The 27916-nt window shown below is 39.6% G+C and overlaps 1 protein-coding gene across 2 annotated transcripts; it reads left to right on the forward strand.

Moving 5' to 3' along the window:
* The first annotated feature begins 504 nt into the window (after positions 1–504).
* On the forward strand, positions 505–26910 carry c19h10orf90 (chromosome 19 C10orf90 homolog). Of its 2 annotated transcripts, XR_015775038.1 has the most exons (12): positions 505–1340; positions 1460–2230; positions 5469–5535; positions 8861–8952; positions 12307–13621; positions 16482–16631; positions 16926–17056; positions 18369–18540; positions 20272–20335; positions 20809–20899; positions 23814–23958; positions 25994–26910. XR_015775038.1 is itself a non-coding variant. In XM_088070300.1 (11 exons), the coding sequence occupies exons 2-11, from the start codon at positions 1637–1639 to the stop codon at positions 23850–23852; spliced, it is 2715 nt and encodes a 904-aa protein (XP_087926426.1). In that variant the 5' UTR covers positions 505–1340; positions 1460–1636; the 3' UTR covers positions 23853–26910. The 2 variants fall into 2 exon arrangements, 1 of the variants encoding a protein (XP_087926426.1); XM_088070300.1 differs by having other exon boundaries at positions 23814–26910.
* The last annotated feature ends 1006 nt before the right edge of the window (positions 26911–27916 follow it).

A 27916-nucleotide genomic window follows, 5' to 3' on the forward strand; every position in this document is an offset into this window, starting at 1 on the left:
GAGCTGTGATGTGTTGAACTGATAAGAGTTTTTCCTCAGAACTGCAGGTGCTAAATAAAAGACATCGAAGGGATGCACCTGGTGCACACATTTGAATCCACTCATCTTTATTTATCTTATTTGCACAATGTTGCATCCTATGATTGCATCCTGTCTCCTTTCAAACGTGTGACCCCGTGCCCTTCTTTATTCCCTTGTCATGCTGGAGTATTGCCAGCAGAGGGCAGTGCTGCTTTCAAACTTATTCTTTGAACCTTGTTTAAGTCTTTCCTTCTTGCTCATTTGATTGGTTTTAATGTTATCTTCCTGACAGAGCAGACAAAAAGATGCAAATTGCTTTACACTATTGCATATTCCTTCTGTGTGTTGCTTCTCAGCTTGATAAGGTGTCTTAAAACAGGTCACAGCCATTGATATTTAAGCTATCTCTGTCTTATCTCTGACTTTGAACGGCTTGTGGAAAACGTTATACCACCGAGTGAGACTGAAGTTGCTTTGAAAGACATCTGGGGACTGTTAATCCGCTGAGAAACACTGAAATTCATTAAACATCCAAGCAACTGCCAATTCTATTTCACACAAACTTGTATCTTTGAAGATCTGTGTTAAACTGCCTCTAAATAAAATCTAAAGCAGAATCTTGTCTATGGCTAGAGGCAAGTTTCCTCTGTCTTGTAAATACCCTTCACTCATGCATTGTGGGACATCATGTGGGTCGCGGTTGCTTATCAGAGAGGACACTGGCCCATTTTTTAAGACAGTCTTGCAAACGTCACATGGCTCGGGTTAGAGGCTTGAGGATAGCAGCGCCTCATCATCAGCCACCAACCACGAGATCACAGGGACGAGCAGAAACGGGGAATTCAACAAAGAGGATTTCTGGAGCACTAAGTGACTCATGGAATAACACGGATAATCTGCTCATTAGTGATCCTTTATCATTTGTAAGGACGTCTGAATGTCAGGAAGTTTGATTCGCTCTTTTAAAACATTGTGGCTTGCATAAACCCAAAATGAGACAGTTTGATAATTAAAGTTTTGAATGTTAATGATGTTCTTTGTTTAAATAGAGATCTTGTTACGTCAAGTGTTGCATCAACAAGTGTTTGTTTTCGCTTTCAGCCCGCCCACCCCTCTGTCTCTTCCCGTCTCCCTCTCTGAATTAGATGTTCAGCCCTTATGCTCAGTGACTCTTTTGTTCGTCAGAGCATCCCTCACATTGCTACATGCCTTACTGGAGACAGTACCCACTAGCACCTAGTTTATATCAAGACAGAGAGTGTTTACTTCCTAAACACCAAGGACAGAAGAATTGGAAGCAAGTGAAAAAGGATGGTTTGGTAAGTAATAGTATCAGCAGCACTGTGGAGGAATGTAATGAAAGCTTGAAACTGTAGTATGGCTTATGATCTAGAATAATTTTCAGTCTTAACAGTATTCTGATACCTTCTCATAACAGATCTGTTACGATGACCTCCAGCATTCTTGTAGCTACTAATTCCTTGCAGAGTATTTCTGGCATGCCTCGTGGTAAGAGGTCCAGCTGAGCCAGGGGAGTCTAATACCTCCACTGTAAAGGGCTTTTATTGTGGGCTGCAACTCGAGAGCTGTGAGTGGTTACCTGAGCTCCAGAGGGATGACTCTCCGCAGGCCAGCTGCCCACCTACGAAGAGCTCCGAGCTGGCGGAGATCAGGAGATGAGTCCTACTGGGAGAGCTTGATACCAGAGGGGGAAGTTTTGCCCCGTGTTTCTCGTCCTCATCATGCACCTCGGCCCCAGAGTGCAATTGAAGGGCGCCAGCTGGACGGCTGGCTGGAGCACCTGCAGAGGATAGAGAGCGAACTTCTCAGAGCCCCAGTTCATGATCAGGTTCCAGCTTTCAGTGATCGGACAACATCCATGCCTGCTCTCGACAAAGAGCCGACAGGACGTGCCTGGAGAGAGCCGGGGATTCGTTCCTTCAGCAGGGGTTCATCTTCATGTGGGAGTCCCAGCCTGTGTGACAGTTCACTGGGAAGCCAGGAGTCGCTCCAAACTGGGTTTCTTCCCCACCCAGAGCGAAGAGGAGGCTGGGAGAGAGCTCATATGATGCAGACCCCAAAGAAGGAGCAGGCTCAATTTAGTAATCTTGCTCCAGTCAAAATTGGATGGCTGCCGATCCAAAGAAGAGTGATGATGGTGGGCGATGCTTGCAACCAAAACCAGTTTTTGGACCACTCTGCTGGCCAGGTAAAACATAAAACACTTTTACAAAAGCCTCAAGCATATACTCCAAAAAATCTTTAAAGTTACTGAAAATCTTCTATCTACATTTAAATAAATAAGATTCGAATAATTAAGAGAAATACAGACATTTGCAACCTTTTACCTTATGAAATTAAGATACCCTGTTCATTTTGGCAGGCCTCACCACCAGAGCTGTATATGGTGAGAATCTTGTGATATGATACATGTCACCTCAGAGGGGTTATGATTCATTAAACTGCAATACAGTAAGCAAGGTGCACCCTTTATGACTCTTTGTTTAATATGCACATGGTCATAAACAGTATTTTCAAAAAAAAAATGGACATAGTCACTGTGGTGCCTTGAATTTGGCATTTTGGACTACGCCATCTTGGATTTTTTTTTTTGCCAAAAGTGACCATATTACTTTAGGAAGGCGAGGATAATCCAACGCTAGCTGTTAGCATTGTGAGCACTGTGCATTAACAGCACAGTTAACCGTTATAATGCTAATTCAGTAATTTGCTAGCAAAATGCTAGGGTTGTGTTTTAGCAGGAGAATATATTTCCCGATATGTACGGGGATTACAATTCATTGTGATAAGCAAGGCGATATATCTTTTTAGCCACCATGACCACCTAAGCTATCGGTTTGTGGCCCCCCATTTTGAAGCCTAGACTTTGGCATTTTAGCCTTCGCCGTCTTGGTTTATTTGAGCTCAAAGTGACCCTATTTGGCCCAAAGAGGCAGCCCCGGTGCAAGTTGCTAGCTGGGTTACCCCAGTGCATTGACAGCTATGGTTAACTGCGACAATGCTATTGCTAATGTGTGCTAGCGAAAGACTTAAAACAATTAAAACAAAGTGTACTTACCGCAAAAATGAAGCATCTTACTCTGCAGAGCAAGCATCACAGACGGACCTCGGACCCGTGGCTAAGTTATAATAAAATGTAAGAATGGGAACAATTACGTTCACGGAGCGGTATTTTCTTTTTCGACGGGCGCCACTACTCCAGTTATTACGGTAAGCGTTTACCGCCTCAAACTAGACAATAATATCTATTGTTGACGTTTTGCTGCGCAGAACCGCGGAAGAGAAATGTGGAAAGTGAGATGATATGGCGACTTCACTGTAATACCTCCATGGGATACGGCCTGCTCCAAAGCAAGGAAAGTAGAAAATAATTGTTTAAAAAGAGAGAGAGGCTGCTCCACCCTGTAAGCCTTAATTTCATTTTGCTCGGAAAGTAAAGGCAGTAGAAAATAATGTGAAAAAAAGAGAGAAAAGAGGCTGTTTGCACTTTTAAAGGGATTATGGTCTGTCTTCTTTGTAATGGAGGCCTGAAGTTCATTGTGTTGGGACTAACTTTATGTAGAGGCAGCTATTTGTTTTCCATGCAAGTGCCTTAATGTGTCTGTATGTTAAAATTGATGAAAATTGACAATAATTATCGTTGAAATGATATGGAATTTTATGTTGTTGGTTTTATTTGATAGACAGTATGAGGTTTAGGAGCTTTGTTGGGAGGTTTTAGTAGTAGTTTTAGTACCTGGACCTCTTTGAATTTTAGTTGAATACCCCTGCTGTAGAGGGTCTTTTAGCACAACCAAATGCTGAAAAAAAGACAACAAAAATATCACAGTTAGCTTTAGTGATCTGAAAACACACTGAAATAGCGACAGTTAAGGCTATGCCTATACTTTGTGAACTGAAATTGAAAATTGAGTCTAGGATATCACCACAGTTATGTTACTTTAACAACGTTGTGGCAGTGGTAGTAACTTGTGAATGGACATTCAACTATAAAGGTGGCCCTTAATTATGCATAACTTTAACCCTCAATAACATTTAAAAAGATGAGTCTTACACAAAAATTCATCCCCTAAACAATTGTCATGAAATGGGAAAGTAGCTAAAAGCATTTTATTTTATTTTATTTTTTAATTTATTAATTTTTTTTTTTTTAAATTGTACAAGGCAGTAAACATGTCTGTTTGGTATTTTTTCTGTTGCAAAGTTTGCATTTTTACATTGGTGTCTATGGAGACTAACTTTTGTAGCCAGCCCCAAGTGGCAGTTTGAGGAACTGCAGTTTTTGGCACTCCTCTGTTGGCTTCATTTTCATTCAAATGGCTGTAGATAGATTACAACACTGCCATCTAGTGTGTAAGGGTTAAACAACAACAAAAAAATCCATACAGTTTCGCAAAACATAATATTGAAATCTACAAGTGTATCAATATTTCCTTACACCCTTACTCACTACTCTTATAGGAGATTTATTTTGGAGCACTGAGAATTCTTCTCAGAGACTCCTCCTGGCACAACATATGTGTCTGTGCTTTAGGGTATCAACCTGTTAAAGCAGGCCTTTGCAGAGCCTCTGGACTGATTTACCCTGGATTTGGCTCTGACATCCTCTCAGGCTGTGTGACTGTGATTCTGACTTGTTAGTGAGACAGTGTAAGCTCTGCAAGTCTGAAGGTAAAGTGCTGTGTAATGGAGGTGATGGCGCGTGTAGTGCCAGGCAAGGCAGACTAAAACACACAGAGTGCCACAGAGAGCCATTTGTAGTCAAGTCTCTGTTACCCGGGGAGAAGGCAGAGCTCCGGCATCCTTTGAAAACAGCTTACTCTGCAGGAACTCCACGCATTCTCGAAAGGTTTACGACTCATTTGGAGCTGTGGTGGCAGAGATTGAGCTTTGTGCCCTGAGAGGATGCAAGTCAATGTACAGAGAAACTTCAGTGGGAGTATTACCCAGTGAACTGATAATGTGACTTCAAAATCAATAAGTTGCTGCGCTGTACCAGAGGTTCGACTGAATTGATGCACACAGTACATCCCTTCCCTTGTGACTCCTCAATGAAAAGAGAACATTATGTGAAGTTGGTGTGGAGTTTTTTTTTTGTATTTTCCACAGTAACTTAAATTAAAAATCTGTTGATTTGAGCTGATATTTATGAGCGCAAGTTCTGAAAGATTACACTTAAAGGAATAGTTTTTTGGTGGAATACACCTCACTTTCTTTGCAGAGCTTTACATGAGAGGATTGATGCCATTTACAAGAGTAAGAGTGTTATTGATCTTCTCATCTAACGCTAAGCAAGAACGTGTTTCTAACAAATTATCAAACTTTTCTTGTAAATGTGTGAGATGCCATGTTTTCTAACAAAGAAAGTCTATTTTTTTAGGTACTTTTTGTATGAAAACACATTTTCTAATGAGCCTTTCTTACAGGTGAAATTGAAACAAGCGATCACTCCAACATTTCAGAAAAATCGAGGAACAGCCAACAGGCACCAGGGTATGTAATGCCATGCAATTTGCCGTATCAGTGTACAATCACTTGTATAACTGCCAACACATGCACAATTATGCAAGAGTGATCATTATGTAAGAGTTGTACCTTAAAGCAAGTACACCAAACCAAAATTAAAAACATGAAGCACAACAGAGAATTCTCAGAAACACACAAAGCTTCTGTTTCAATTGATGCTTAGTGCCTGATCAGCACAGGGACAAATATGACCGTGGGGTAACTACAGGGGCCGGGTTAGCCAGAGGCAGAACAAAAGCTTATTTCAGGGCTGACTTGCCACACAGTTTACCTGCCTCTAATCAGCTCCTTGCAGCAGTGTTGCCCCTGTCCTCTTTCAAACACTCCGCACTGACAGAGTGTATGAACACTTTAAACAACCCCCGCAAAACAAAGTCAATTTCAAGTACAAGTGGTCCCGACTGTTGTGCCTCAGTATTCTGGCAGGATTGCAGGTAAAGGAAATAGACGTTGGTTGGCTTGAAAAGCGGAGGAGAGGGAGGAGGAGGGAGAGGGAGAATGATAAGGAGAGATGCAGACTGATTGGAGAAAGAGCTCTGTTAATCTTTGGACATGGCAGCCCCACACTCGCTGAGTTTGATCTGAGGTTTGATCTTTCAACCCTGTCCTTGTTTATACATAGATTATCCTTGCAAGGTTCGGGGCAGTTTGCAGAAATCAAAGTAATCCATCCATGGCAGCAAGGAACTTTGATAGAAAGGACTGATGTTTTAAAGGTAAAGTTAACCCCAAAATCATAAATAAACATTCTTCCTCCTACCTGTAGTGCTGTTTATCAATCTAGGTTGTTTTGGTGTTAGTTGCAGTGTGTTGGAGATGTCTGCCTTCTCTCCAATATAATAGAATTAGATAGCATTTGGCTTGTGGTGCTCAAAGTGGCATAATAATAATAATAATACATTTTAAAAAACTTAACAATAATGTTTCTTTCCAGAGATTATGTCCTGGTTACTCAAGCAGGCTGTTCTCATGCACTGTTTGTACTTATACTTACAAAAAGTAATGCACCGCAATATATATATAGCACTCAATCATGAACAATTTGTGTAGAATCCATGTACTTGGGAAGGCTGCCTTCTCATGACCAATGTGTTGATGGAAATAAAGAGAAAGTTGTATAAAGAGCAAAAATCTGTCTAGTGAGGCAGTTTGCATAGTGGATGGTTCACAAAACACAGGACTTTCTCCCAGGAGAGCGGTGATTGTGTCCTGTGTGAAGTTATTGTAGGGTATGTTGTCACCGTGTTTCTTTTCCTAAACCTAACCTATGTAACTTTTCTTGCCTTAACCTACCTTGTGTAATTTTACGTCAAGTACATAGCATGAAAGCGCCATTCATTGGGCACTAATTCATAAGATAACCTACAAACCGATGTATGTGGATATGTTGATTCAAGATAATCCACAGACTTTGTTGTGAGCAGTTTAATGCAGCAACTATTTTCTTCTATTGTCTTACCACAGAACTACATCCATCAACTGTATTACAGTACAGACAGCTCATGTAGTACCACTGAGCTAGCTAGGACACCCGTAATGTTTACATCTCTTGCTGTCACGAGCGCAAGCCTCTCGTCCATGAGTAGATTCGCACTTCCTTCTGCATGGTGACACAGATGGTAATTTGATAGAAAAAAAAGTTCTAATACATAAAAACTGACCACAACAATGTCTGTGGGTTATCTTGAGTCATGATTTCTGGAAAAGGACATCGATGTTGAGTTTTTAATATGTATTTTTTGGCGCTTTGAGTACCACAAGCCGAGTGCCATCTTGTTCCATTATATTCGAGAGAAGGCAGACATCTCTGGACAATATCTCCAACACTTGGAAACTCACAACAAAACAATCTAGATTGATAAACAGCGCTGCAGGTTAGAGGAAACACATGTATTTTTTGTTTTAGGATGAACTGTTCCTTTAAATACCATGAATCGTATTAACATCACTGCTATGTAAAAGATAAATGCACAGGCTGTGTCAATACAATGAAAAGTATAATCATGTCTTATTAGATGTTGATAAAGCTCCATATAATACAGGTTAAATGTTCATATTTTCAGTGAATTCACAGGGAATAAATCTATGCAGGTGCATGTACACAACAAATTGGCCGAGGCTGATATCCCAGTCATAAGCGGAAGACAGATGATCAACAAGAAACAAGAACCTCTGTGCAGGACTGAATCCAAATATGTCTTGTTTCGATGCTTGCTGCCTTTACTCAGCTGTCAGTACATTTAAATCCGCAATTCCACACCCGACACCAAATGAAACTATCAGAAATTCTAACCGCAATTATTCCAACAAGAGCTGACTCGGTTACACTCCAGCTAGCAAATGATCCCACCTCTTTCTCATTCTCTTTCTCCCTCTTTCTGGATGTTGCTGACAACCCTTGCCGAAGTAGTTTTAATCAGGCTTGGGGTCTTATTGCAGACACTTAGTGCCCTCTCCCTCCACAAAAATCACATTTAACAAACTTAAAACGGCCTGATGTTAATGAGAAAATGATAATAAAACTGGATCTTGTGCTCCAAGGGCCTTCTTGTTTAGACAGGCAGACCAATTTTCACCCTGCTCACACGTACAATTTAGATAAAACTCACGAGGATGGGGAATAAATTGGGAGGGTGGGGACTTTAGAGGGTATTTGCCATATGGCCTTGCTTCTTTATTTTCCTCTTGGATATGAAGCTGCTGTTGATTTAGAAAAAAAGGTTATTTGAGCTCAGCTGTGAAGGTAATGAGAGAGGCTCTTTTCAAGGGGGCACAAGTCGGTGTGGGGCCTTTTATGCAGTAATGGCAGAAACCCCAGACCACCTCTAAAGACGATCCTTTATTCTCCGGATGTAATCACATTTGCAAAGCGGTGCAATTGTCACATTCTCTCTTGTTTTTTTCCCCTTAAAATGGAAAACACCGCACATTACCCACACTGCATTCAAGGGGTTATCCCAAAGTGAGAGCCAGTCGCCATGGTAACAGCAGCAGGTGGAAATGCAGCCAGGCAGGGAGTGAGGGTGGCAATAGAGTATCAGTCAGGGCTAAGAGGCAGACCAGTCAAGTCACTGTGTCTCCTGAGGAAGCAGAGAAGTGGCTCCGGGGTGGTGCTGGATTCACTTTACTGTGCCAACGTCAATTATTGACAGTGTCAACATTGCCACACAGTCAGAGGAGTGTGTGTGTGTGTGTGTGTGTGTGTGTGTGTAAAAGAGAAAGCGAGAAAGAGGGGGGGGCATGTCTTGTGAGGAATGTGACAGGGGATCATTTGTTTTGCCTTTATACATAGATGGAGAGGTGGAGAGAAGTCACACCAGTCCGAGTGTTTTGGGTGTGAAGACATGGCAGACATCTGATCAAGGCTCTCCTAATTTTAAACAGGTAACTGATAACCCAACTGCTGTGATTGTTTTTCACATTTTTTTACAGCTCAGGAGATGGTGGATGTTAGTGGATCTGTGTGTGATAGGGAGTGCATAATAAGTCTGTCAGCATACTGAGAGGACATTAAAGTTCCAGTGGATTCAGGGGGATATACTGGCAAAAACGAAACATAATCTGATATGTATGTTTTCTTTGGCGTGTAATCACCTGAGAATAATAAATTGTTGTGCTTTCAGTACCTTAGAATGAGTCGTTTACATCTACATAGGATGATATTGCACCACCATGTTACTACAGTAGCCCAGAACAGACAAACCAAACACTGGATCTAGTTGAAGCTATTCGTGTTTTGGTATTTATTTGCTTTTTTTCCTTTATAGGCGTTTTTGCATCCGCTGGCATACTTGAAGCCTCTGCACAACATAGCAAAGCATAGAAAAAACACAGATTTTTTGTGTGAAACTGCTTTATGCAGTGTTGTTTTTACTACTTTATCACCCATCTATCACCCATTGAGGAGAAAAAGACCTCTGGAGATAATTTGGCTCCTGGTAAAAACCTGCCGAAGCTCTACTTTTTTAGTTATCAGAGAAAAAGGTGAGCACACATTAGTAGGTGCTAGACTAATGGCTCGTCTCCAACATGACAAACAATGTAAAAAAAAAACCAGATTTTTTTAAATGTAAAACTGCTTTATTCCTTGTTTTTACCAGTTTAAATCATCATTTTGAAGAGGAAGGGAACCTTTTTCAGATAATTCTGCTCCTGGTAAAAACCTCCTTAACGTCTGGATCTTAAGTTATCAGATAAAAAAACTGTGGACACATCAGCATGTGTTAGGCCAGCAGCCATATGCAACGTAGGAGAAACACTGATTTGTAATGTGGAACTGCTGTATTCAGTGTTCTTACTAGTTTAAATCACATGGGTCCATTTGTTTTGGAGAGGAGGAGACCTCTGCAGATCATTCGGCTCCTGCCAAAAACCTCTTAAACAAAGTACACTGAAGGAATTCAAACTGGGAGAAATTTCAGCTGGTTTCATTTTGCAGTCCTCACCACTAGATGCCATTAAATCTCCCTAAATCTTACACAGTGTTCCTTTAAGTCGTCTATGGTTTTATGTTTATGTCATCCTTCCTGATGCTTGGGCCAGTGTCTTCAATTTGTAACCATGATAAATGCAATGTTTCAGTGTTGGCTGGGTAACACTCATAATATAAGACAAACAAAGGGCCCCATTTATCAACACTGTGTTGAAAAAAAGGTCAAAATTCATTCCTGCTGGTAAAATATTTAAATTTTCATACAAACAGAGGAAAGTTATTCATTTTTAGTCGCTTGCTTCCTACATATTCTGAACCCATATCTTTTCGACAAGAGTCTCATTTACATGAAGAAATAACAATAAATAATCACTTGTGTTCACAAGCCATCACTTTTAAAATTGAGGGAAATGACACATATTTATGATAGAGCATCCCATAGGATCAGTGATTAATTACAGCTTTTCAGATTGTTGAATTTAGGATTAAAAAACAAAAAACACCATCTGCAGAACTTGGAAGAGAGGCTAAAAAAATCAGAGAAAAAATATATCAGGTCAAAGCTTCAGTAGGTCATCAGAATGCAGAGCAGTCACTGAAATAAAAAAGAGAAATGACTTAGATCAACACAAAGGCAACTGGCTGATGGCACACTTCTTTGCTTTATGGATCATTATCGGCACAGATGTCAGTGTCTGTATGCTGCCTGTCTGCTGCTGCTGCTGCAATTACCCAGGACTTTGCAAAATTAGATATTTGTACAGATGGCAAACAATGTCTAATTGTCACCTTATACTGGATGTAAGTGCGCTAAATTGTCTGCAGCTTTATTTAGTACTGACTAACTGTCATAATTTTAAGTTATCTAATGAGTGGATTTGTGTACGTTTGACTTTGATCATATGAGAAATACATCAGTGGTATATAGTAGGTGTCTTTTTACTTCAAAATTTGTTCTCTTTGGTTAATATATTTTATTATGTATTTTTATGCAAAAGCACAGCTGGTTAAATTTTCTCAAACATAAATTTGTAAATTACATTCTTAGTTTAGAAATGAGCTTCATGCAATGTTAACAAATTAGGAATCAGGGCAGTATGTCACATCATAAGCCTGCTGGTGATTAGACATATCGCCACGCTCCATAAAGCACCATTAAAATATTCTGCAGCGGCACCCACGGAATTTTTTTATAGTGGTGGGCAGCTGGGGCTACTGAAAATCTTATGGTGGCATCAAGCAGCAACCAGCAAAAATCAAGCAAATGTCTAAAGTGCCAAAAACTGCAGTTCCTCAAATGACCACTTGAGGCTGGCTCATGTTAAAGGCACGTTAAAATGCCAAACTTTACAGCAGAAATAAACATGTTTACAGCCAAGTGCAAAAAAATGGAAGTATTTTTATATCAGTCATCCGTAGCCATAATTAAGGACATTCAGAGGTGTATATACTTGTGGACGGCGTCTGAAAGCAACAAAAGTAAAGCGATGTAATTCCAGGTTTCAAAGGGTTACAAAAATGCATGCTGATATACTATGGTTTCTTTTTTAATAGGTAATGTTTCTAATCATCTAATGTAACATTTTGAGTTCCACAATAACCCTGTTTTAATGTTTTATGTATATATTTTAGTGTAATTCATTGTTTTTCAAATAGGCTAGTTGTCATTCGTTCCTTATACAATAATAACTTTAATTTGAACGAGTACATTGATTGTAAAGAACAAAACATTTACTGGAAACAAGCCTACTCAAGTTTAAGTGATTAGCGATTGTATCAGGGAACTTGTGGACTCCTGGCCACCCCTTAGTGGCGCCACTGATTCTAGCCCAAGAACCAGAATCTTTGCTTTTTACTTCTCGGTTTCTATTGAGGATAGAGTCTCATTGTGATTCTGTGGGGGATAAGTCACGCTGTGTGTTGGCTCTGCCTGCTGCTGCTTCCATTGCTACTGGGGCATTCACTGTGTCAAGCATAGGGAGAGTCATCTGACTAAAGAACAAACAGCAAAGCCCTTAAGAAAGACGAGACAGCTGACCCGCTGTTGAAACGTTATATTAGAGAGATGTCATATTGTCAATATGTCACGCCGTATTCAATGAGGTTATGCTGCATTTTCTGTAGTTGCTGCTTGAACACAGGAGCTCAAATTGGCAAGTACAAAACATACAGCATATGTTTTATTGTGTTCATTAATGACAAAAGATTTAGCAGGAGACATTAGCAACAACAGAAGGGTGGGCTGGGTTTCCATGCATAATTAAGGATATTTATCACATAGAATCTCTTTTATCCACATGCTGTAGGTGCCAGAAAAACGCAGCTTTCCTGCTAACGAAGGGGACAGACCTGTAGGCTGGCAAGCTCTGAGGCGAGGCTGGAATACCAACAGGGTGTCGGCTTTCCCTGGAGGCAGCCGGTCCAATGAGCTCCCCACAGGGACCAGCTCAGACCCCAACAGGAAGTCGTCTCTGATGAAAGCAACCAACACAGACCCCCTCAAGCATACTCCTCTGCAGCGAACAACTTTTGCTGATCCCTGCAAACCAAACACTCTGCTTCAAGGGACAAATAACACAGATACGTACAAGTCACCTTTGCGGAGAACTGGCGGTGTTCAGCCAATGAGAGCAACAGCCCCGCTGTGTGAAACAAACAGCATCTCACAGCCTTCACATATACAGACAAACTCTGCTGTAACTACACTCATCCCTCACAACAAAGCCGGCTTCTCCTCCATCACCATTTCATCAAGGAAAGTAAGCAGATCGGCCAGTTTGCCCGGGTCCGGCAGCCACTCTTCCCGCTCCAGTGAATCCCCTTCTCCGCCATTAGCACACCAATCCATGGATGCAAACTCCCAGCAGGTCACAGTGCAGAGGAAGGCCACTATAGTCAAAGTGACAGAGCAAAGGACGATGTCCAGCCCTGTCCAAAGCACAGAAACAGCAGGGACCCCACCAGCTAGCCATGGTTTGGATACAGTGGTGCACAGACGAAAGGCTACCATCATCAAAGTGACAGAGCACAGAGAGAGCTACAGTCCAGCCAAGGCAGGATCTGGGACGAGGCACCCAGAGTACAGACACAGCTACTCAGAGGGACTGTACAAGGAAAACAGCACGTGGAGTCAGGGAAATCACCACAACGCAGCACCTTCATATCACAGTCTGGATTCCACAAACTCCGCACCAAACACTTCAGATGTCGCAAAAAACAGTGGAACACTACACAGATCCACGCTGAGTCTTTTTGTGAGCAACCCCCCTGCTATAGCAGCACCCGCTCCCTCAGGGGTTTCTCCAAAGGCTGTTGGACCGAGATCGGACAGGCCGCACAGACCACTGAGCTGCTATGGCAATATGTTTGGACACACTGAGCCCAGCAAGGAGAATTTGACACAACCAGCTGCCAGGAAATGGAGCTTTGGGCTTCCACAAGAGACCAAAATCAACCCTGTGAACTTCGACAGTAGTTTCATCAGCAGTCAAACAGCAGTGAAAGAAGCAGGTCAGCTAGTGGCAGACACCCTTAAGCCAAACGGAGCCCAGAAAGAGAGATCGCCGCCAGAGAATGCGGTGAGGAGCGTGTCCCCCTGTCTAACGCTCATCAAGGCCCCGGGTAGGTTTCTCTGTCCCACTCTGACAGTCTTCTTGTCAGCACACAGGCTCCCTTTGTCTCTGATCTACATTTTCAAAGGATGGCGATGTCTAAATATACACCTCCTCTGTGCCATTCGCGTGTTCTAGCTTCAAGTTATTACACTCTGTAGCATTCTGGGGCCGAACTCTCAGGTTTGATATTGTCTTTCACCTTTGATGTCTTATTGATAGGCCTTATTAGATTGCGTTGAGATTATTCCTTTATCTGCTGCCTTGAGCGCCATTGACAGTCATGCCAGATATCTGTGGCGATGTCAAACTGCTTCGCCTAGACACAGAGGCCCACTGGCACCTACAGACGCTTTCTCATTTTCACCTTCTTTCATTTTCCCACGCATCCCTTTGCATGTATAATCTATTCTGGTCCCTGTTTTCACTGACAGCACAGGGGAGGAAGAGAAATCACAAGCTGCTAAACATGGTGAAAATAAAGTATCAGGATGTGTTAGAATCAATTTTAGCATCCAGATCCTGCAGTGTAGCTATCAGATTTGGGTGTTTTCTTTGTAGTAATCATGTTGTGTGGAAAAAATCTCTTTACATAGTCATATTGGGGGACTCATCAGCCATTTGGGGGCCAAAATCCAGTCTCAAAAAGCTACTTTTTTACTTCAGGTTTGAGGCTTTTGTTCTGGTTAAGGTTTAACTAAGGAAAGCAATGTTAAAGGAATAATATATGTCCCTTACCTAAGCCAAAATTAAAAACACAACTCCCTCCGCAGTGCTTACTTTTTTAAAAAAAAAAAATGCCTGACCTGTTTTGCAGTATACCTCCCCCCCTCACAAGTAACAAACAGTCCCTGTCCATAAACACCTGGGGAGGACAATGCAGCGAGTACAAGCACATGCAGATCATCTAATCCAGTAAAAGTCTACTAAGGTGTTTACACGATGGAATTACTCAGCTTTCAGTCGACATATCTGGATGTGTTAGTCCAATTTCAAGAAATTCGATTTAGTGCGATTTCAGTTAGACTAACATGTTTACATGAATTTTAAAAGTTACGTTTTAGTCAGACTGACACAATAATTGAATTATTTCTAACATCATGTAAATGTACCGTGTGTTATGGTGAATTTGTAAAGAATCAAACAACAGAAAATTTCTGAAGAATCGAGCAAAAGGAGGGCCACATTTAACAAAAGCAAAACTCTATCACAGCGTCAGTTTATAAACTTCTACGCAACCTGTGCAGTATAATCTCGCTGAAACATCACTATTTTAAACAAATGTTCATGCAACTAGCATGCCTGGGTAGTTAAACTCTGCTCATGCGTTCCATCAAATGCATGAGCGTAGAAATGCTACTCGTCTGTGTGTGAGACGGAGACGGTGTTTATGCGGATGACACACCAAACCAACATCAAATAACTAAGAGGCAAGCAGTGCATTGCAGACACACTTGTGTCAGCTTGTTCGTTCTGTGCCAGCGTAAGAGGAAATAACTCTCCATGCCAGCAAATGGCGTTAGTCTGTAATCTCCATTCAAAAAGGAAACTGGAAGACTGTCATGATGCAAGTTAGCCAGTTAGCCCATTAACAACACAATCCGGTGTTGAAAGAACAAAACATTTTTACCGTGTGCCAGTAAATAACAACACAAATCATCAGGAAATGCTTCTTCTAAAGAGTTCAATGGCTAATCTTACTTAAGTTAAAGGGCCTTTACTCCAAATCTGTAAGAATTTTCTCTATTTTTGGATTCTTCATTCACTGACTCCACAGTGATGAAGAATCCAAAGGTAATAAGTTGGTTTTAATATTGAAAAAACACTCCTCCCAGCACCTCCACAGTTCAGTTTTATGTCATGATAATGTAGTTTGCACAAAAATCCAAATGAATGTGACTATTTGTGGTTTCACACAGGGTTATGTGCTGGACTATTTCTTGGCCGGGTACAATCAAACATGTTAACTGATGAGCCTGGATTTGGACAGAGCCAATTTAGCTGTTTGCCTCTGCTTCCTCTCTGTATGTTTTGCTGAGCTAATCTTCTTTTGGCTTTGGCTTCATATTTAATGTAGAAATATAAGAGCGGGATCAATCTTCTTATCTTGGCAAACTTAGTGAATATTTCCCAAAATGTCAACGCTTATTGCTTTCAAGTTAAGGTAAACCTCTATGGAATGGCTGCAGAGATGTTTTAAAATGTTTGGCTGCAAGTGCAAGTCTTAGTAAATTGCACATTAAGATGCAAGTTCTCTCTATGCTTTAGTTAAATAATGAAATATAAGATGTTGGGCCATGCAAGGCCTGACTGGTGCTTTCTCATTTTATTTTTATTGCTCCAGAATATCTTTGCTTTAACTTTTAAGACAGTTCTTTAGGCAGTCAAGTCACAAGTCTTTTTCTGTGACTTCACTCTCACTGAAGTCAACTTTTTAAATCCACAGTTCTTCAGTTGGTACAATATCCTCACAATTGAAATGTATTTTGATGATGCAAAACTATGGCCAAAATGGTCAGCTCAAGCTATTGTTTGGGAACTCTGAATATTCAGGTGAATTAGTTACACTAGGAAGGAGTTTTCTGCTGAGCGTGTGTGTTTTTCCAGTCACGATGTCTTTTCTCTGTATGAAATTATTAATTATTCCTTAATCACATTCATTAAGAGTGTCATCAATTAATTACAGAGGCCTGAGGCAACATAATTTAAATTCAACGTTTGATACAGTCAACCTCCAGATGAGGCAGGACATTATGAAATGGTGTTAATATCTTCCTGTGGTGCACAGCAGCCAAAATGGCAGCTCAACAACAGCCGGTGTCACTGTTTTACTTACTCTTCACTTACATCAAAGTCCTCTCGCCTTTCAGATCCCCACTCAAATCAGTCTCAAGAGGAAGTGCTTGCCCTCAATGCGGCTGCCATCATAGCAAATATCAAACTCCAAAGACAACTCAGTAAGAAGAAAACAAATGGCAATTCTAAGGAGGACTCCACTACATCACCTCGGGAAAATACAGGTATTATTACTCTCTCTCTCTTCCCCTTACATGTATTCGTAATTTTTCACCCTAATAAAGCACTGATCTTTGTTGCAGTTAACTGAAAATTCGTGTTACAGAGCTACATATTTAATTGCATCAATACAAATCCAGTGAAATTCCTTGGTGCTTACATACTGTGCAGATTTGACTCATACCAGGAACTAATATGTCATGGCAGGCCCAGAGGGCTGTGGCGCATTGCGCCAGGCATTTGAAGTCATGGCAGGTGTAAATGAGACGCAAACAATTTGATTTTCTCTGCCTTGGTAGTGACAGATGGAGGGAAATGTATGAAGCCACAACCTGATCAAAGAACAATGCAGCGCCGCAACCAGCCTCATGCTGCATTTGCTGCACTCAGTCCTGACCCTGAAAGGTCACCTCAAGCTATTTCTCTTCAGGTGAGTTCAGAGGTTTTTTTCATAGCCAATAAAACAAAAGGTTTGGAATTTACTGTAATTCTCCAAATAAGAGTCTTTGGCATTCAGATATGAAAGAAGATTTGCGTGAGATCCTGCAGATCCTGTGTCTGTTTGTACGATATGTTTGTGTGCTGCAGCCAGTATAACCAGATACATTACATTTGCATGTAGCCCAATGGTCAAAACTTTACATTTTAACAATGCTTTTGTTAACATGTGGTTAGAGTGGAGCACAAAAAACATGATTATAGTCAGGGGAAAAAAAATCATGTTTTGGTTAAAAGTACCCAGTTTTGGGAGCACAGTCAGGAAAATATTGATGTCTCTGTAAAAATCAGTTTTTATACCACTATCCCCTCTGCAAAAACAGCGATGGATCGCTGCAAACAATCCCATTTAGTGCCTTAAAAGACCATGGAAATACAAGAACAGGTCACTAAAACACAATAATAGGTCTTTACAAAAGACCCATGTTTGGTGCTTAAAAATCTGCTGGTCACTACAAAATACCTTTCCTACATTTAATGACCAAAAAGCTGCTGTAAAACAGTGAAAGGTTGCTACAAAACACCAATGTTTGGAGCCTAAAAAGTTGCTGGAAAAAACAATGACAGGTTGCTACAAAACACCCATGTTAGGTGTCTTAAAATCCACTGGAAATACAGCGACAGGTGGCAACAAAGCACCCATATTTAGTGCTTAAAAAGCTGCTGGAAAAACAGCGACAGGTCACTAATAAACACCCACACTGAGTGGCTAAAAAGCTGCTGAAAAACACTGACAGGTTGCAACAAATCACCAACATTTGGTGCAACAGCAATAACTCACTAAACAACCAGCTGTGGTGTTTGTCTTGAACAGTGTTCTGCAGCTCGGAAAGCGTCCTGCCTCGGTGTCATACCATCCACCAAAGGTCAACTCATACATAACAGAAATGTGCCATATGAACAGTCTCTTTCAGCAACTGGACTGTAACCAAAGACTCCTTTTTCTTGAATTGCACTGGAGAAAGCAGTTATTTTTAGAAGAAGAATTTTTTTTTGTTTTCAAAATGTTGTTAATTATCTAACCCTTCAGTTTTATCTTAATCGTCTGGGGACATATCGACCCTCAGGCTGCCAACCACTGAAGTACACTACAATGTCAGCGAAAGGGAATGACACTTTTTTACTGGCTTAAGAGTTGTCCACGGGGTGCCCCAAAGCTATATTCTAGAGCACAGGGAGTTGTAACTGGGTAGTTGCACTTAAGTGTTTTGTCACAAAGAGCAATATGTTTCTGGTTTTGGCAGGACGCACTGCAGAGGTCCAGACCTGACTTCATCACTCGTTCCCAGGACAGACTGCGAGAGCTGGAGCGAAGGGCGCAAGAGAGGAGGGAGCTGGCGTGTTCTGTAGACCCACGGTCGGATGCTGCTCTCAGGCAGAGGAGAGCCCACAAAGCCCGATGTGCCTCTCTGAACGGTACTGTGCCAGCAGCCACCCTCACCTCTCTCATCCACTGTGCTGCCCATTGTCCTAATGCAGCTGCAGTGGCCGTTTGCCACGTCATAATCACACACATACAGACACTGGACAAAGAGCAAGCGGAGGTCATTTTCAGCCAATATGGGTTGTTTTTCAAGACCAGTATTTTGGGATTTAAGCTGATAGGTACCATTTTGCTTAATTTGCACAATATTCACACTTATGTTTTGCTTGCTAAAATCCTCTAATGAAATGAGTTAGCAGCAAGCTCAGTGATCTACCAAAACTGCTCAGTGAAAGGAGTCTATACTTTAAACCCTTTGAAACTTGAACAAATTGGCTTTATTTCGTTCAAATAATCCTAGAAATTACCCAGAAAATTATCATGATTACCAAGTAATTAGTAGAAAGTTACAAAAATACCTGAAAATTACCAGAAAAAAAGAAAGAAAGAAAAGGAAAAAAAGGAATTGACCTTAAAAAAGTGCTTAAAAATATTAATTATAAAATATTAATTATTCTGTAACATAATTTTAAATATGTAATTATGATCAAAATAAATATAGTTTTCTGAACATTTTACCTAGCTTTTTATTTTTTTTAAATTCTAAATCTACTAAATTATGCAATTTGCAGGACCTTGCTTTCCAGGTTGACATTTATGTCATGTTTTCAAGAAAAAAATCAAACCAATTGGTTCGGGTTCAAAGGTTTAAAAGGTTTCTGAACGCAGTACGAGAAAAGTGATGTTGATCCAGGTTTCAAAGGTTTAAGTACATAAATTGATTTACAGCTAAATGAATCAACAAACTGAATAAAATGCACAAAGACAAGAATATATAATATTTGGGATTGATCACATAACATGCCAAGTATCTAAAATGTAATTAAAGGACGCTTCCAGCCTGACATATCATCAAAACTAATTTGAGGCTGAATGTAAGGGGAAAAACTTGAAGGGGAGAAAAAAAGAGAGGACTGGCACGCCAGGCAAAGCTGTGACTAAAAACAATAAAATGTACTTGAAATAAGATATGAAACAAATGGCTTTATTGCATATATATATATATATATATATATATATATATATATATATATATATATATATACACACATATATATATATGTGTATATATATTGTTTATGCAATTACTCCTGTGTTGAATAACAAGGTTTCAGAATAATTGCTGGCATAGGATTTCAGCAAAATCTATTTCTGTGACCTTCAAATGTCATTAAGCTCTCGACACAGCGTTCAGTCTGATAAGATTTCTATCCGTAGTGCCCGGCTTCACAATAAACAATAAAGAATTTAAAGATTTGTGTCAGTGATTTTGTAGCTCTCTCTGCCCTCTACTGGCTGTGATGAAAAAATACATCAGTGAGTCAACAACAGCAGTGAAAGTGACTTTTTTTTTTTTTATCACTGTGCACGTGTATATGGGAACTCACAGTTCTGGCACGACAGTGAAGTCATATTTCGTAAAATGTCTTAAGAATCTATTAGAGAAGGTTGAATTCATGTCCTTATTTAAAATAATTTTGTCTGATCTTTCGGGAGATTGCAATATGATCATTCTTTTATGTAAGAGAGGTGGTTTTCATTCTCCTCAAACATGAGAAAAAGCTAGAATGATTTACCACCATGCTTTTGAGCCTTCAACTCAATCAGCATTGTGTGTGTGTGTGTGTGTGTGTGTGTGTGTGTGTACATGCTCTTGTTTCCAGATAACCTTTTCAAACCCAGAGATAGAGCCATTACAGGGAAAGAGATGCTGCCGAAATCTAAGCGGTGAGTTCCGTCTCAATCGCTACCTCGTCTCGCTGTCAGATGCCTCGTCTTTGTAGGCAGACGCAGCCTTATCTCGCAGTGCTTTCACATGTGAAGGTAGAGCCTGTATCAGTGACATCTCTATGCAAAATATGTTACTTTTATTCATCTGCCAAGACTTTTGCACTAATGAAATGTTTTCTCTCTTCCTATTTTTTTTTTGTGGTAGATATTCCTTTTGATTAGGAAGAAATTTTAGACTAAGGTGGATTTATATAGAATAAAGCGGTGCATGAATAGTGTATGACTGTACCCTATCAATTAAAAAAACAACTAAATTTAAATAAAAAAGTGGATTATTTTAAGAATTGTACATGACTAAATTTGTTATTTATTTTTGGATAATATACTTTTTTTGCTGTATGTAAAAATATCAACCCTATACTGTCATTTTTTAAAATTATAAGAGTCACAAAATTATCATTTTGTTACAGTACGCTTGCAGAGGTGAAGAGGAAAAAAGAGGAGGAGAAGAAGAGGGAGGTGTGTTTGAGCAACAGACAGCGAGTTGAACTTTTCAAAAAGGTAATCTCAACATCTTTTTGTCAGAACACAGATGAATAAAACCCATTAAACCTCACTAACCTGTGGTCAAACATCATTCAAACCCCACTGCATGCCAAACTGCCAAATATATATATATATATATATATATATATATATATATATATATATATATATATATATATATATGTGTGTGTGTATAATATTCCTTTTAGTGGAATATACAGTATATGACTGTATATGACAGAGGTAGGACCAAGTCACTGTTTTTCAAGTGTCAAGTCAAGTCCCGAGTCCTAAACTTTAAATTTCAAGTCTTAAACAAGTAATTATTCAAGCATCAAGAGGAATAACACAGTTTACAGAAATAATGAATGTTTTCAGAATGTGGGCCTAAATGCAGAATGGCAGGCAGATTGTAAATTTAAACAAAGGTGAGCTTTAATGCTGATGAAATCTTCAAAGAGATGCAGGTAGTAAAACTCAAAGTACAAAAGAAATACGAATCCAAACTAAGATAAAGCCAACAAGGAACACAGAAGATACACGACTCAACTCAAAACAAACTCCATACTATAACTGAATATTAACAAAAACACAGGATTGTGACAACAACTTTGTTGGAAGTCTTTGCGTCTCCACCTTGCATACTTTGTATACTGCAGTTTCTAGTTTTTGTAGACAAATGAAATTGTCTTTGGTATAGTTTTTACCAACTGGTGCTCAGTGACTTAACTTTAGTTCTTCGTGGTTCTCCTGCAGCTTGATTGGATGTCATCACATTTGTTCAAACAAAGTGGATCTGGAGAACTAACGTCAGTTGATTCAGGAAATTAATGTAAATTAATGATTTGTGACACTTTCTGAATAACCGAATAAATACATTTTTAATCTTTTGGCTCGGGGGAAGGTGTCAAGTATTTTTAGGTCAAAAGGCACAAGTCCAACTGTCTTTTGTGTCAATTTAGATTCAAAGTCGAGTTACAAGTCTTTTTTGGTTTTGTCAAGTCTAAGGTCAATAAATTTGTGCCTCGAGTCTGACTTGAGTCCAAGTCATGTGACTCGATTCGACACCTGTAGTAACAGAGAATGTGGAATAAGATGAGTTTCCTGCCTTAGTATGTAAGGGAGAAAAAAACTGTATATTAAGAGGTTGAAGAAAATACACTTAAATTAGTGTAAACAGACAGATTCATATGTTCTAGTGGTCATCTCTTAATATTTAAGCACCTCGCCTGCCTATTTTGATCTCCCTGAAGTTCTTCTAAATAAATATGTATGCAGAAGTGATGTACCGAATCACCCGGAAAATATGAAAGCAAACCACCTAAAAACAGCTCGCCACAGTGTTAACAAGTACTTTAGACACTGAACAGAACATTAATTGTGTATATGACCCACAGGCAATTGAGCAAGTAATAGCACACCTTCACATTTTTCAGTAATGGCCAACAATGTATTCCTCTCACAGCAGTGCAGCCCTTGAAAAAAAAATGAATGGCTTGAGATCGCCTACTGAGTCCATCATGGTTAACTGAAAAATCTTTGAGTGTAACACATGAGGTTGAAGGACAGTCATATAAAAACATGAAAAATACAGACACAAGGGGGCGGCTGGGATGCACAGCGTATGTATGGATATTATTCTGTTGAGGGAGACAGGTTGGCCTTGTGGGCTGAATAACAAATTGCAATAAATAATATAAACAGAGCCCGATGTTTACTCTCTCACGCACAGTGATTGATTTGGGTCTTTATCCGCTGTCATAGCGCTCTGATGAAGCAATTTTGTGGTCAATTTTGAAATAGGAATTCACATTTTTATTGAGTCTCTGGTCACTGTTTCTCAATTTTTAATCAAATCTGCCCAAATCTGATAATAATAATCGTAATTGTAGGGTTGTGGGAATTTTTTAGTATGTGCAGTTTTTATTGTCTCCTTATTTTTATCTTCTTGAAATTTTATTGATTTTTATCAACAAATAATTAAAAAAGGAAACAGCATATTTAATTTACCAAGGAGCACAGATACCTATACAAGGTTATATTAATAACAACAACAACAATAATAATAATGATAATAATAATAATAATAATAATAATGATGATGATAATGATAATAAATTAACAAATAATAATCTTTTGGTTATTTTTTTCTCCTGCTATTGTTAATTCTGCGTATTTCTAAAAAGAGTCACATTACACTGAGTATTGAAGCTAATGAAGGATTTTTTGAGTTTCTTTGCTTTTAATACAGTCAGCTTCTTATACCACTAGAGGTCGCTGCTGCCAAACTTTTGCTTTTTTTCTTGCATATCTCCCAAGAGTTATTCACAGCAGCTTATCTTTAAAAACTGTGCTTCTTTTTGCATGTGAAGTGGATGTTTTTTGTGTAATAATATATCAATAACTATCACCCAGAATAGATTTTGATTTGCTGGAGGAATTGTAGACTCATTTTCACCCTGCACTCTCCACCCTTTCCCTCATTATGAGGAGAAACTGTCAACAGTCTCATTGTGCCGAGTGCATGAGGCCCGTGTTCCCCCCGAGAAACAAAAGGCCCTTCAGTGACAGAGAGAGCTACAGTGCACTGCCACCATTCAGCCGAGCTGCAGGCGGTGTACGTGCCCTCACACAGCTGCTCCACCCATACTGCTGCTGTGGCAGATAACATGAGGAAGAGGGGCCGATGCCAGAGATCAAGCAGGGCACTGAAAGAGGGGGTGAGAACCTGAATATGTGGGTGAAGGGACGGCATGAGACAAGGCTTCACTCCTGTATCTGTGCAGGAAAGTTTCATCCTGGAGGAGAATGCTTCTGTGATTGCCTCAAGTGCAAAAAAAAAAAGCCACACGTTTTTGTGCAGACTAGACTGGTGATCTATAGCCACCGAGTGTTTTAGTAATCTGAGTATGCTGTTTTCTTTTTGCAGAAACTGTTGGATCAGCTTCTTCAAAGGAGCAACAGCTGAATAACAGATGAAGAAGATGACATGACAAAGCCTGGAGCATTGCCTAACAGACTTATGAAGGGAACTTTGACCTTCGACAGTACTGAATATGAGAGAAACTATCAGTGTAGGTCATGATAGTCATGATAGTCAAGTCCAGCTGTCCTTTAGCCCCTATTTGTTTCTCTCATGCATTACAACCATTACTTATTATTCAAGTTACGGAGCTTAACATCTGTTTTTCTGAAGGATAAATCCATGGCAACTTTCAAAAGTCCAGACGGTCATTTAACATTGCTTAGTTTACCGCTGTTTTGAAGGTTTTTCCAGAACCATCAAAGACTCTTCTGCCCATCTGGATAAAAGATATATACAGTATATCCTGATGCACAACAATAACTGAGGACAATCTGGCATTGGGATCACACCAGCTGCAATACAGCAGCCAGGGGCGTAAAGTTTGGGGGCAATGGCCCTCTTTACTTCTTACCCCCCTTCTTCCGGCACCCTTGCTAGTGTATTGATGTTTGTATAATATGTGACTCCTGTTTTTTGTAGATTTGAGATAATGGATAAGAGGTAGATTAGAGGTAGTGGATAAATGCCACAGGCAGTTTTGAAATGTTGCCTTTTTACGCGGAGATTGTGAAAAAGGTTCGCTACAAAGTCCCCTATTTATGTCGCCTTTTGTGTGTACACAGAGCCAAAAAACAGCAGCATCATTCCTCTCCAGTGTGTGATTAAAGACAGCATGACAGCATCAAGTAAAAGAAGTGTGACGTTTAACACAACAGCGTCAGCATCAAGTGTGACAGTTATATGGCAGCTGACCTCGTCTTTTACTCGAAGGATAAGCAGCTCCCAAATCTCATTGTTTTCCCAATTAAAATACATTCAGGGCTGCTTTTCTGACTCTTTGAGTCAGCTTCTAACTGCAGTTGGCTGCTTTTTAACCCCTTTAAAACCTGAGCAAATTGGTTTGAATTGAAGTGTTTTCTTTTTTTAAAGAAAAGTTACAAGAAAATTACTTGAAAATTATGTTTACTTTTTAAATTGTCACAATAACTGTGAACTGTTATTGTCATAATTGTCACATTGTTCTTCCTTTTTTGATAATAGAGAACAAAAGGTTAATTTAGCACAGATAGCTAAGAGATCGCATTGTGCTGTTAATTAAACAGTTTAGCACTTAAAAAGCACAGCAACGTACTTGTAACTCTTCTCTTCAACAATTCCATAAGTCACAGTGCATATCATTATCACTCAGTGGCATTAATACACAATATTTTTACACAGCTTTGCAACTCACCTCCGGCCCGTCTTTCATGAACTGGCAACATTTCAAAACCACAAAAGGGCATTATTTATCTTTTACTTCCAAGGGAGGGCACCCTTTAGCTAACAGATTTACACAAAAAACAAATTATGGCAATTGGAATCACATACTAACAAACACTGTTAAACTCAAATCACAACAATATTTGAGCTTCATTTTGATCTCAGTACATACCTGTCAGGTTTCGTGTCTGCATCTTGCAAGACTGTGACTCTATACTGGTGTCAAAATTTGTCCACAGACCGACATATAGAGACACAGACACAGAGAGACCCACAAAAAACAATACGAGCTGTTGCACAGTTGTCACAGCTGGTAAAGACTTCTAACTTGTTTCATTTGTTGTATCTCTATAGTATTTCCTTATCCAACAAAATAACTTATGATGGAGCTTTTTAATTTTTAATGTGTTGCACTAATACAGTATGAAGATATGTCTATTTTTTGATAAAGAAACAGCAGTTCAGGCCAGGTGAACAGCAGTTGGGTTTTTTTGTGCCGAGGACAAAATATATTCAATTCACTTGTAAAGAGGAGTCCTTAAATTCTGGAAATATCTTCAAATAGCGCTAAGTGTTATTAAAGGACCTTCTGGGGTTTTTGAAAGATTGCCATAGATTTGTCTTTTTAGAGTAAAAACAGATGCTAATCAGTTCTCTTCGCTGCCCTTTTGGTATTCAATTACAAAAGAAGATGGCCAAAATGAATGTAAGAAATGATATCTCAAATATGACTGAGCATCATAAACACACTGGCTTTTGATGTAAGATACAAACCGGTAATGTATGCTGTTTATCGGCGTAATCTTGTTTTCACTTGATTGCAGATTGCCTTTCTTTCCAGAATACTTCATATAATGGGATGCAGAGTGAGCTCTCAAAGCGCTGATGTCCTCACACAGCCACTTTCACATGATCTCATGTGATGTGAAACAGTGATATAAGACAGAATCATTCATTATGCTTCACAGAGACCTTTCCAGGACGATCTTCAACCGTTATCCTCATTATACAACCAATAAGCAGAACGAAGCCTGAAGTGGGCTCTGCCATCGCTCAGTGCCAGCTATTAACTGTAAGATGGAGGAATGTGACCTCCTCTCACTGGAAATGCCCTGTTAATGGACAGTGCTGATTTGAATGGAGCTTTTGTCCCCGTCTTTGTCTCATGATGGACTGGGGCCCGCCATTTCAGATTTAGATTTGTGTGATCCAAAGTGAGTGTGCTCAGAGTGCTAAGCATAAATCAAAAGTGAGATGTGGTGGTGTGAGATATTTATTTTTTGAAATAACAGACAGCAGAGTAGACGCTCTTCATTATTCTTAATTATTATTTTACTCATTAGCCTTTAAGTCGGAGTTCTTTCACAGTCCAGCTGTTTCATCCATCTAAATTTACACTGATGTCTGGGAGAAGACAGATGATTGCCACTGACTGTTTTTGTAAACCTTATTTTATGTTAGTGCACATGCATGTGTGGGTATATTTTGATGATGGGAGATCATTAATAACATGGTTCATAATTGAGATCATTAATACTCACTTTATTCTTTCTGAAGGGAGTAATTTTAGACTAGAAAATAGAATTAGACAGCTATGGATCATGGCTGCTGCTTGAAAAAAAGTTGTTTTTTTTTCCTGTGAGTTGTCTCTATTCAACTTTTCAAAGATTTCACCATGTAACGTAATTCTTCAGGTCACCTTCAGGTGTTTTGTATTTGAATAAATTACATGTATTTTATATTTGAGTTGTGTTTAGACATGTTGAATTCTCTTCCAAATATGACCGTAAAATGTTTGTCTGAACAACAATAAAAACAGGCAAAATAGTTACAAAGAGACACAAAACAACAACAAGGAGCTGCAAAAAGACCGCATATGACAAAAAATTGCCTCAGAGACAAAAAAAACCACAAGGAGACAGGAAAGGTGAACAAAGAGACACAAAACCACAAATAGATAACGAAGAAGTAGAAATAGATAATAAGAAGTTGTGCTTTTTTTTCCAAAATCCAGATTAGATGGGATAATTTCCATGAAACTGGGATTTATTATCATGTATTATCTGTCCTAGCACACACAAACACAGACAGACAGAAAGTCCTATTTTACTGCCTGCTCCTCTCTGCACCTTATCTTCCTTCAAGCATGCTGGTTCTTAAAAAAAAGAGCGAAAGATCAGCTCTTTGTAGCACCCTTCAGCCAAATGTTGAGTTCCAGTGAAATCCGCATGCAGAGAAAAACCCCTCTGTAGTCTTTTACTTCCATTCATATTTGATCCTGAAAGAAGTTTTGAGAAATTGAGGTTCTTTGAGCATCATGACACTCGGCTGCACCCTATAGTTCCTATTTCAAACGGCGTAAGGCAACAATTAGATATGCTGCTGTGACTTCACCTTGAGTCTTCATGCAAGGATCACCTCGAATGCTGTGTATCAATTTTCTCCTGTCGGAGGAGAAAAAGCGTTCAGGGACCCAGCCTGCATGTGGACACCTGCCTGCATCCCCTCCTGAAGTGGATGTCCATGTGGTGAAGTGCCGAGAGCACTCACTGGAGAGCATTGTTGAGAGGAGCCACAGTGTTTGAGTGGGCCGTGTCCATATGGACGTCCATATACAGAAATCCTTTAGTGTATCTCAGAGCTTTGATGATAAGTGGAGTTGGCTTTGAGTCTTGTGAATATATTTGATGCTGATATATTAACCTTTTAAAACCTGAATCGTCATCAGATCTTTTGTGATGAGTCTT

Source organism: Plectropomus leopardus, chromosome 19 (genome assembly GCF_026936395.1).
Source record: "Plectropomus leopardus strain MGB_pleo_1.0 chromosome 19, ASM2693639v1, whole genome shotgun sequence".
Taxonomy (NCBI): Eukaryota; Metazoa; Chordata; class Actinopteri; order Perciformes; family Serranidae; genus Plectropomus; species Plectropomus leopardus.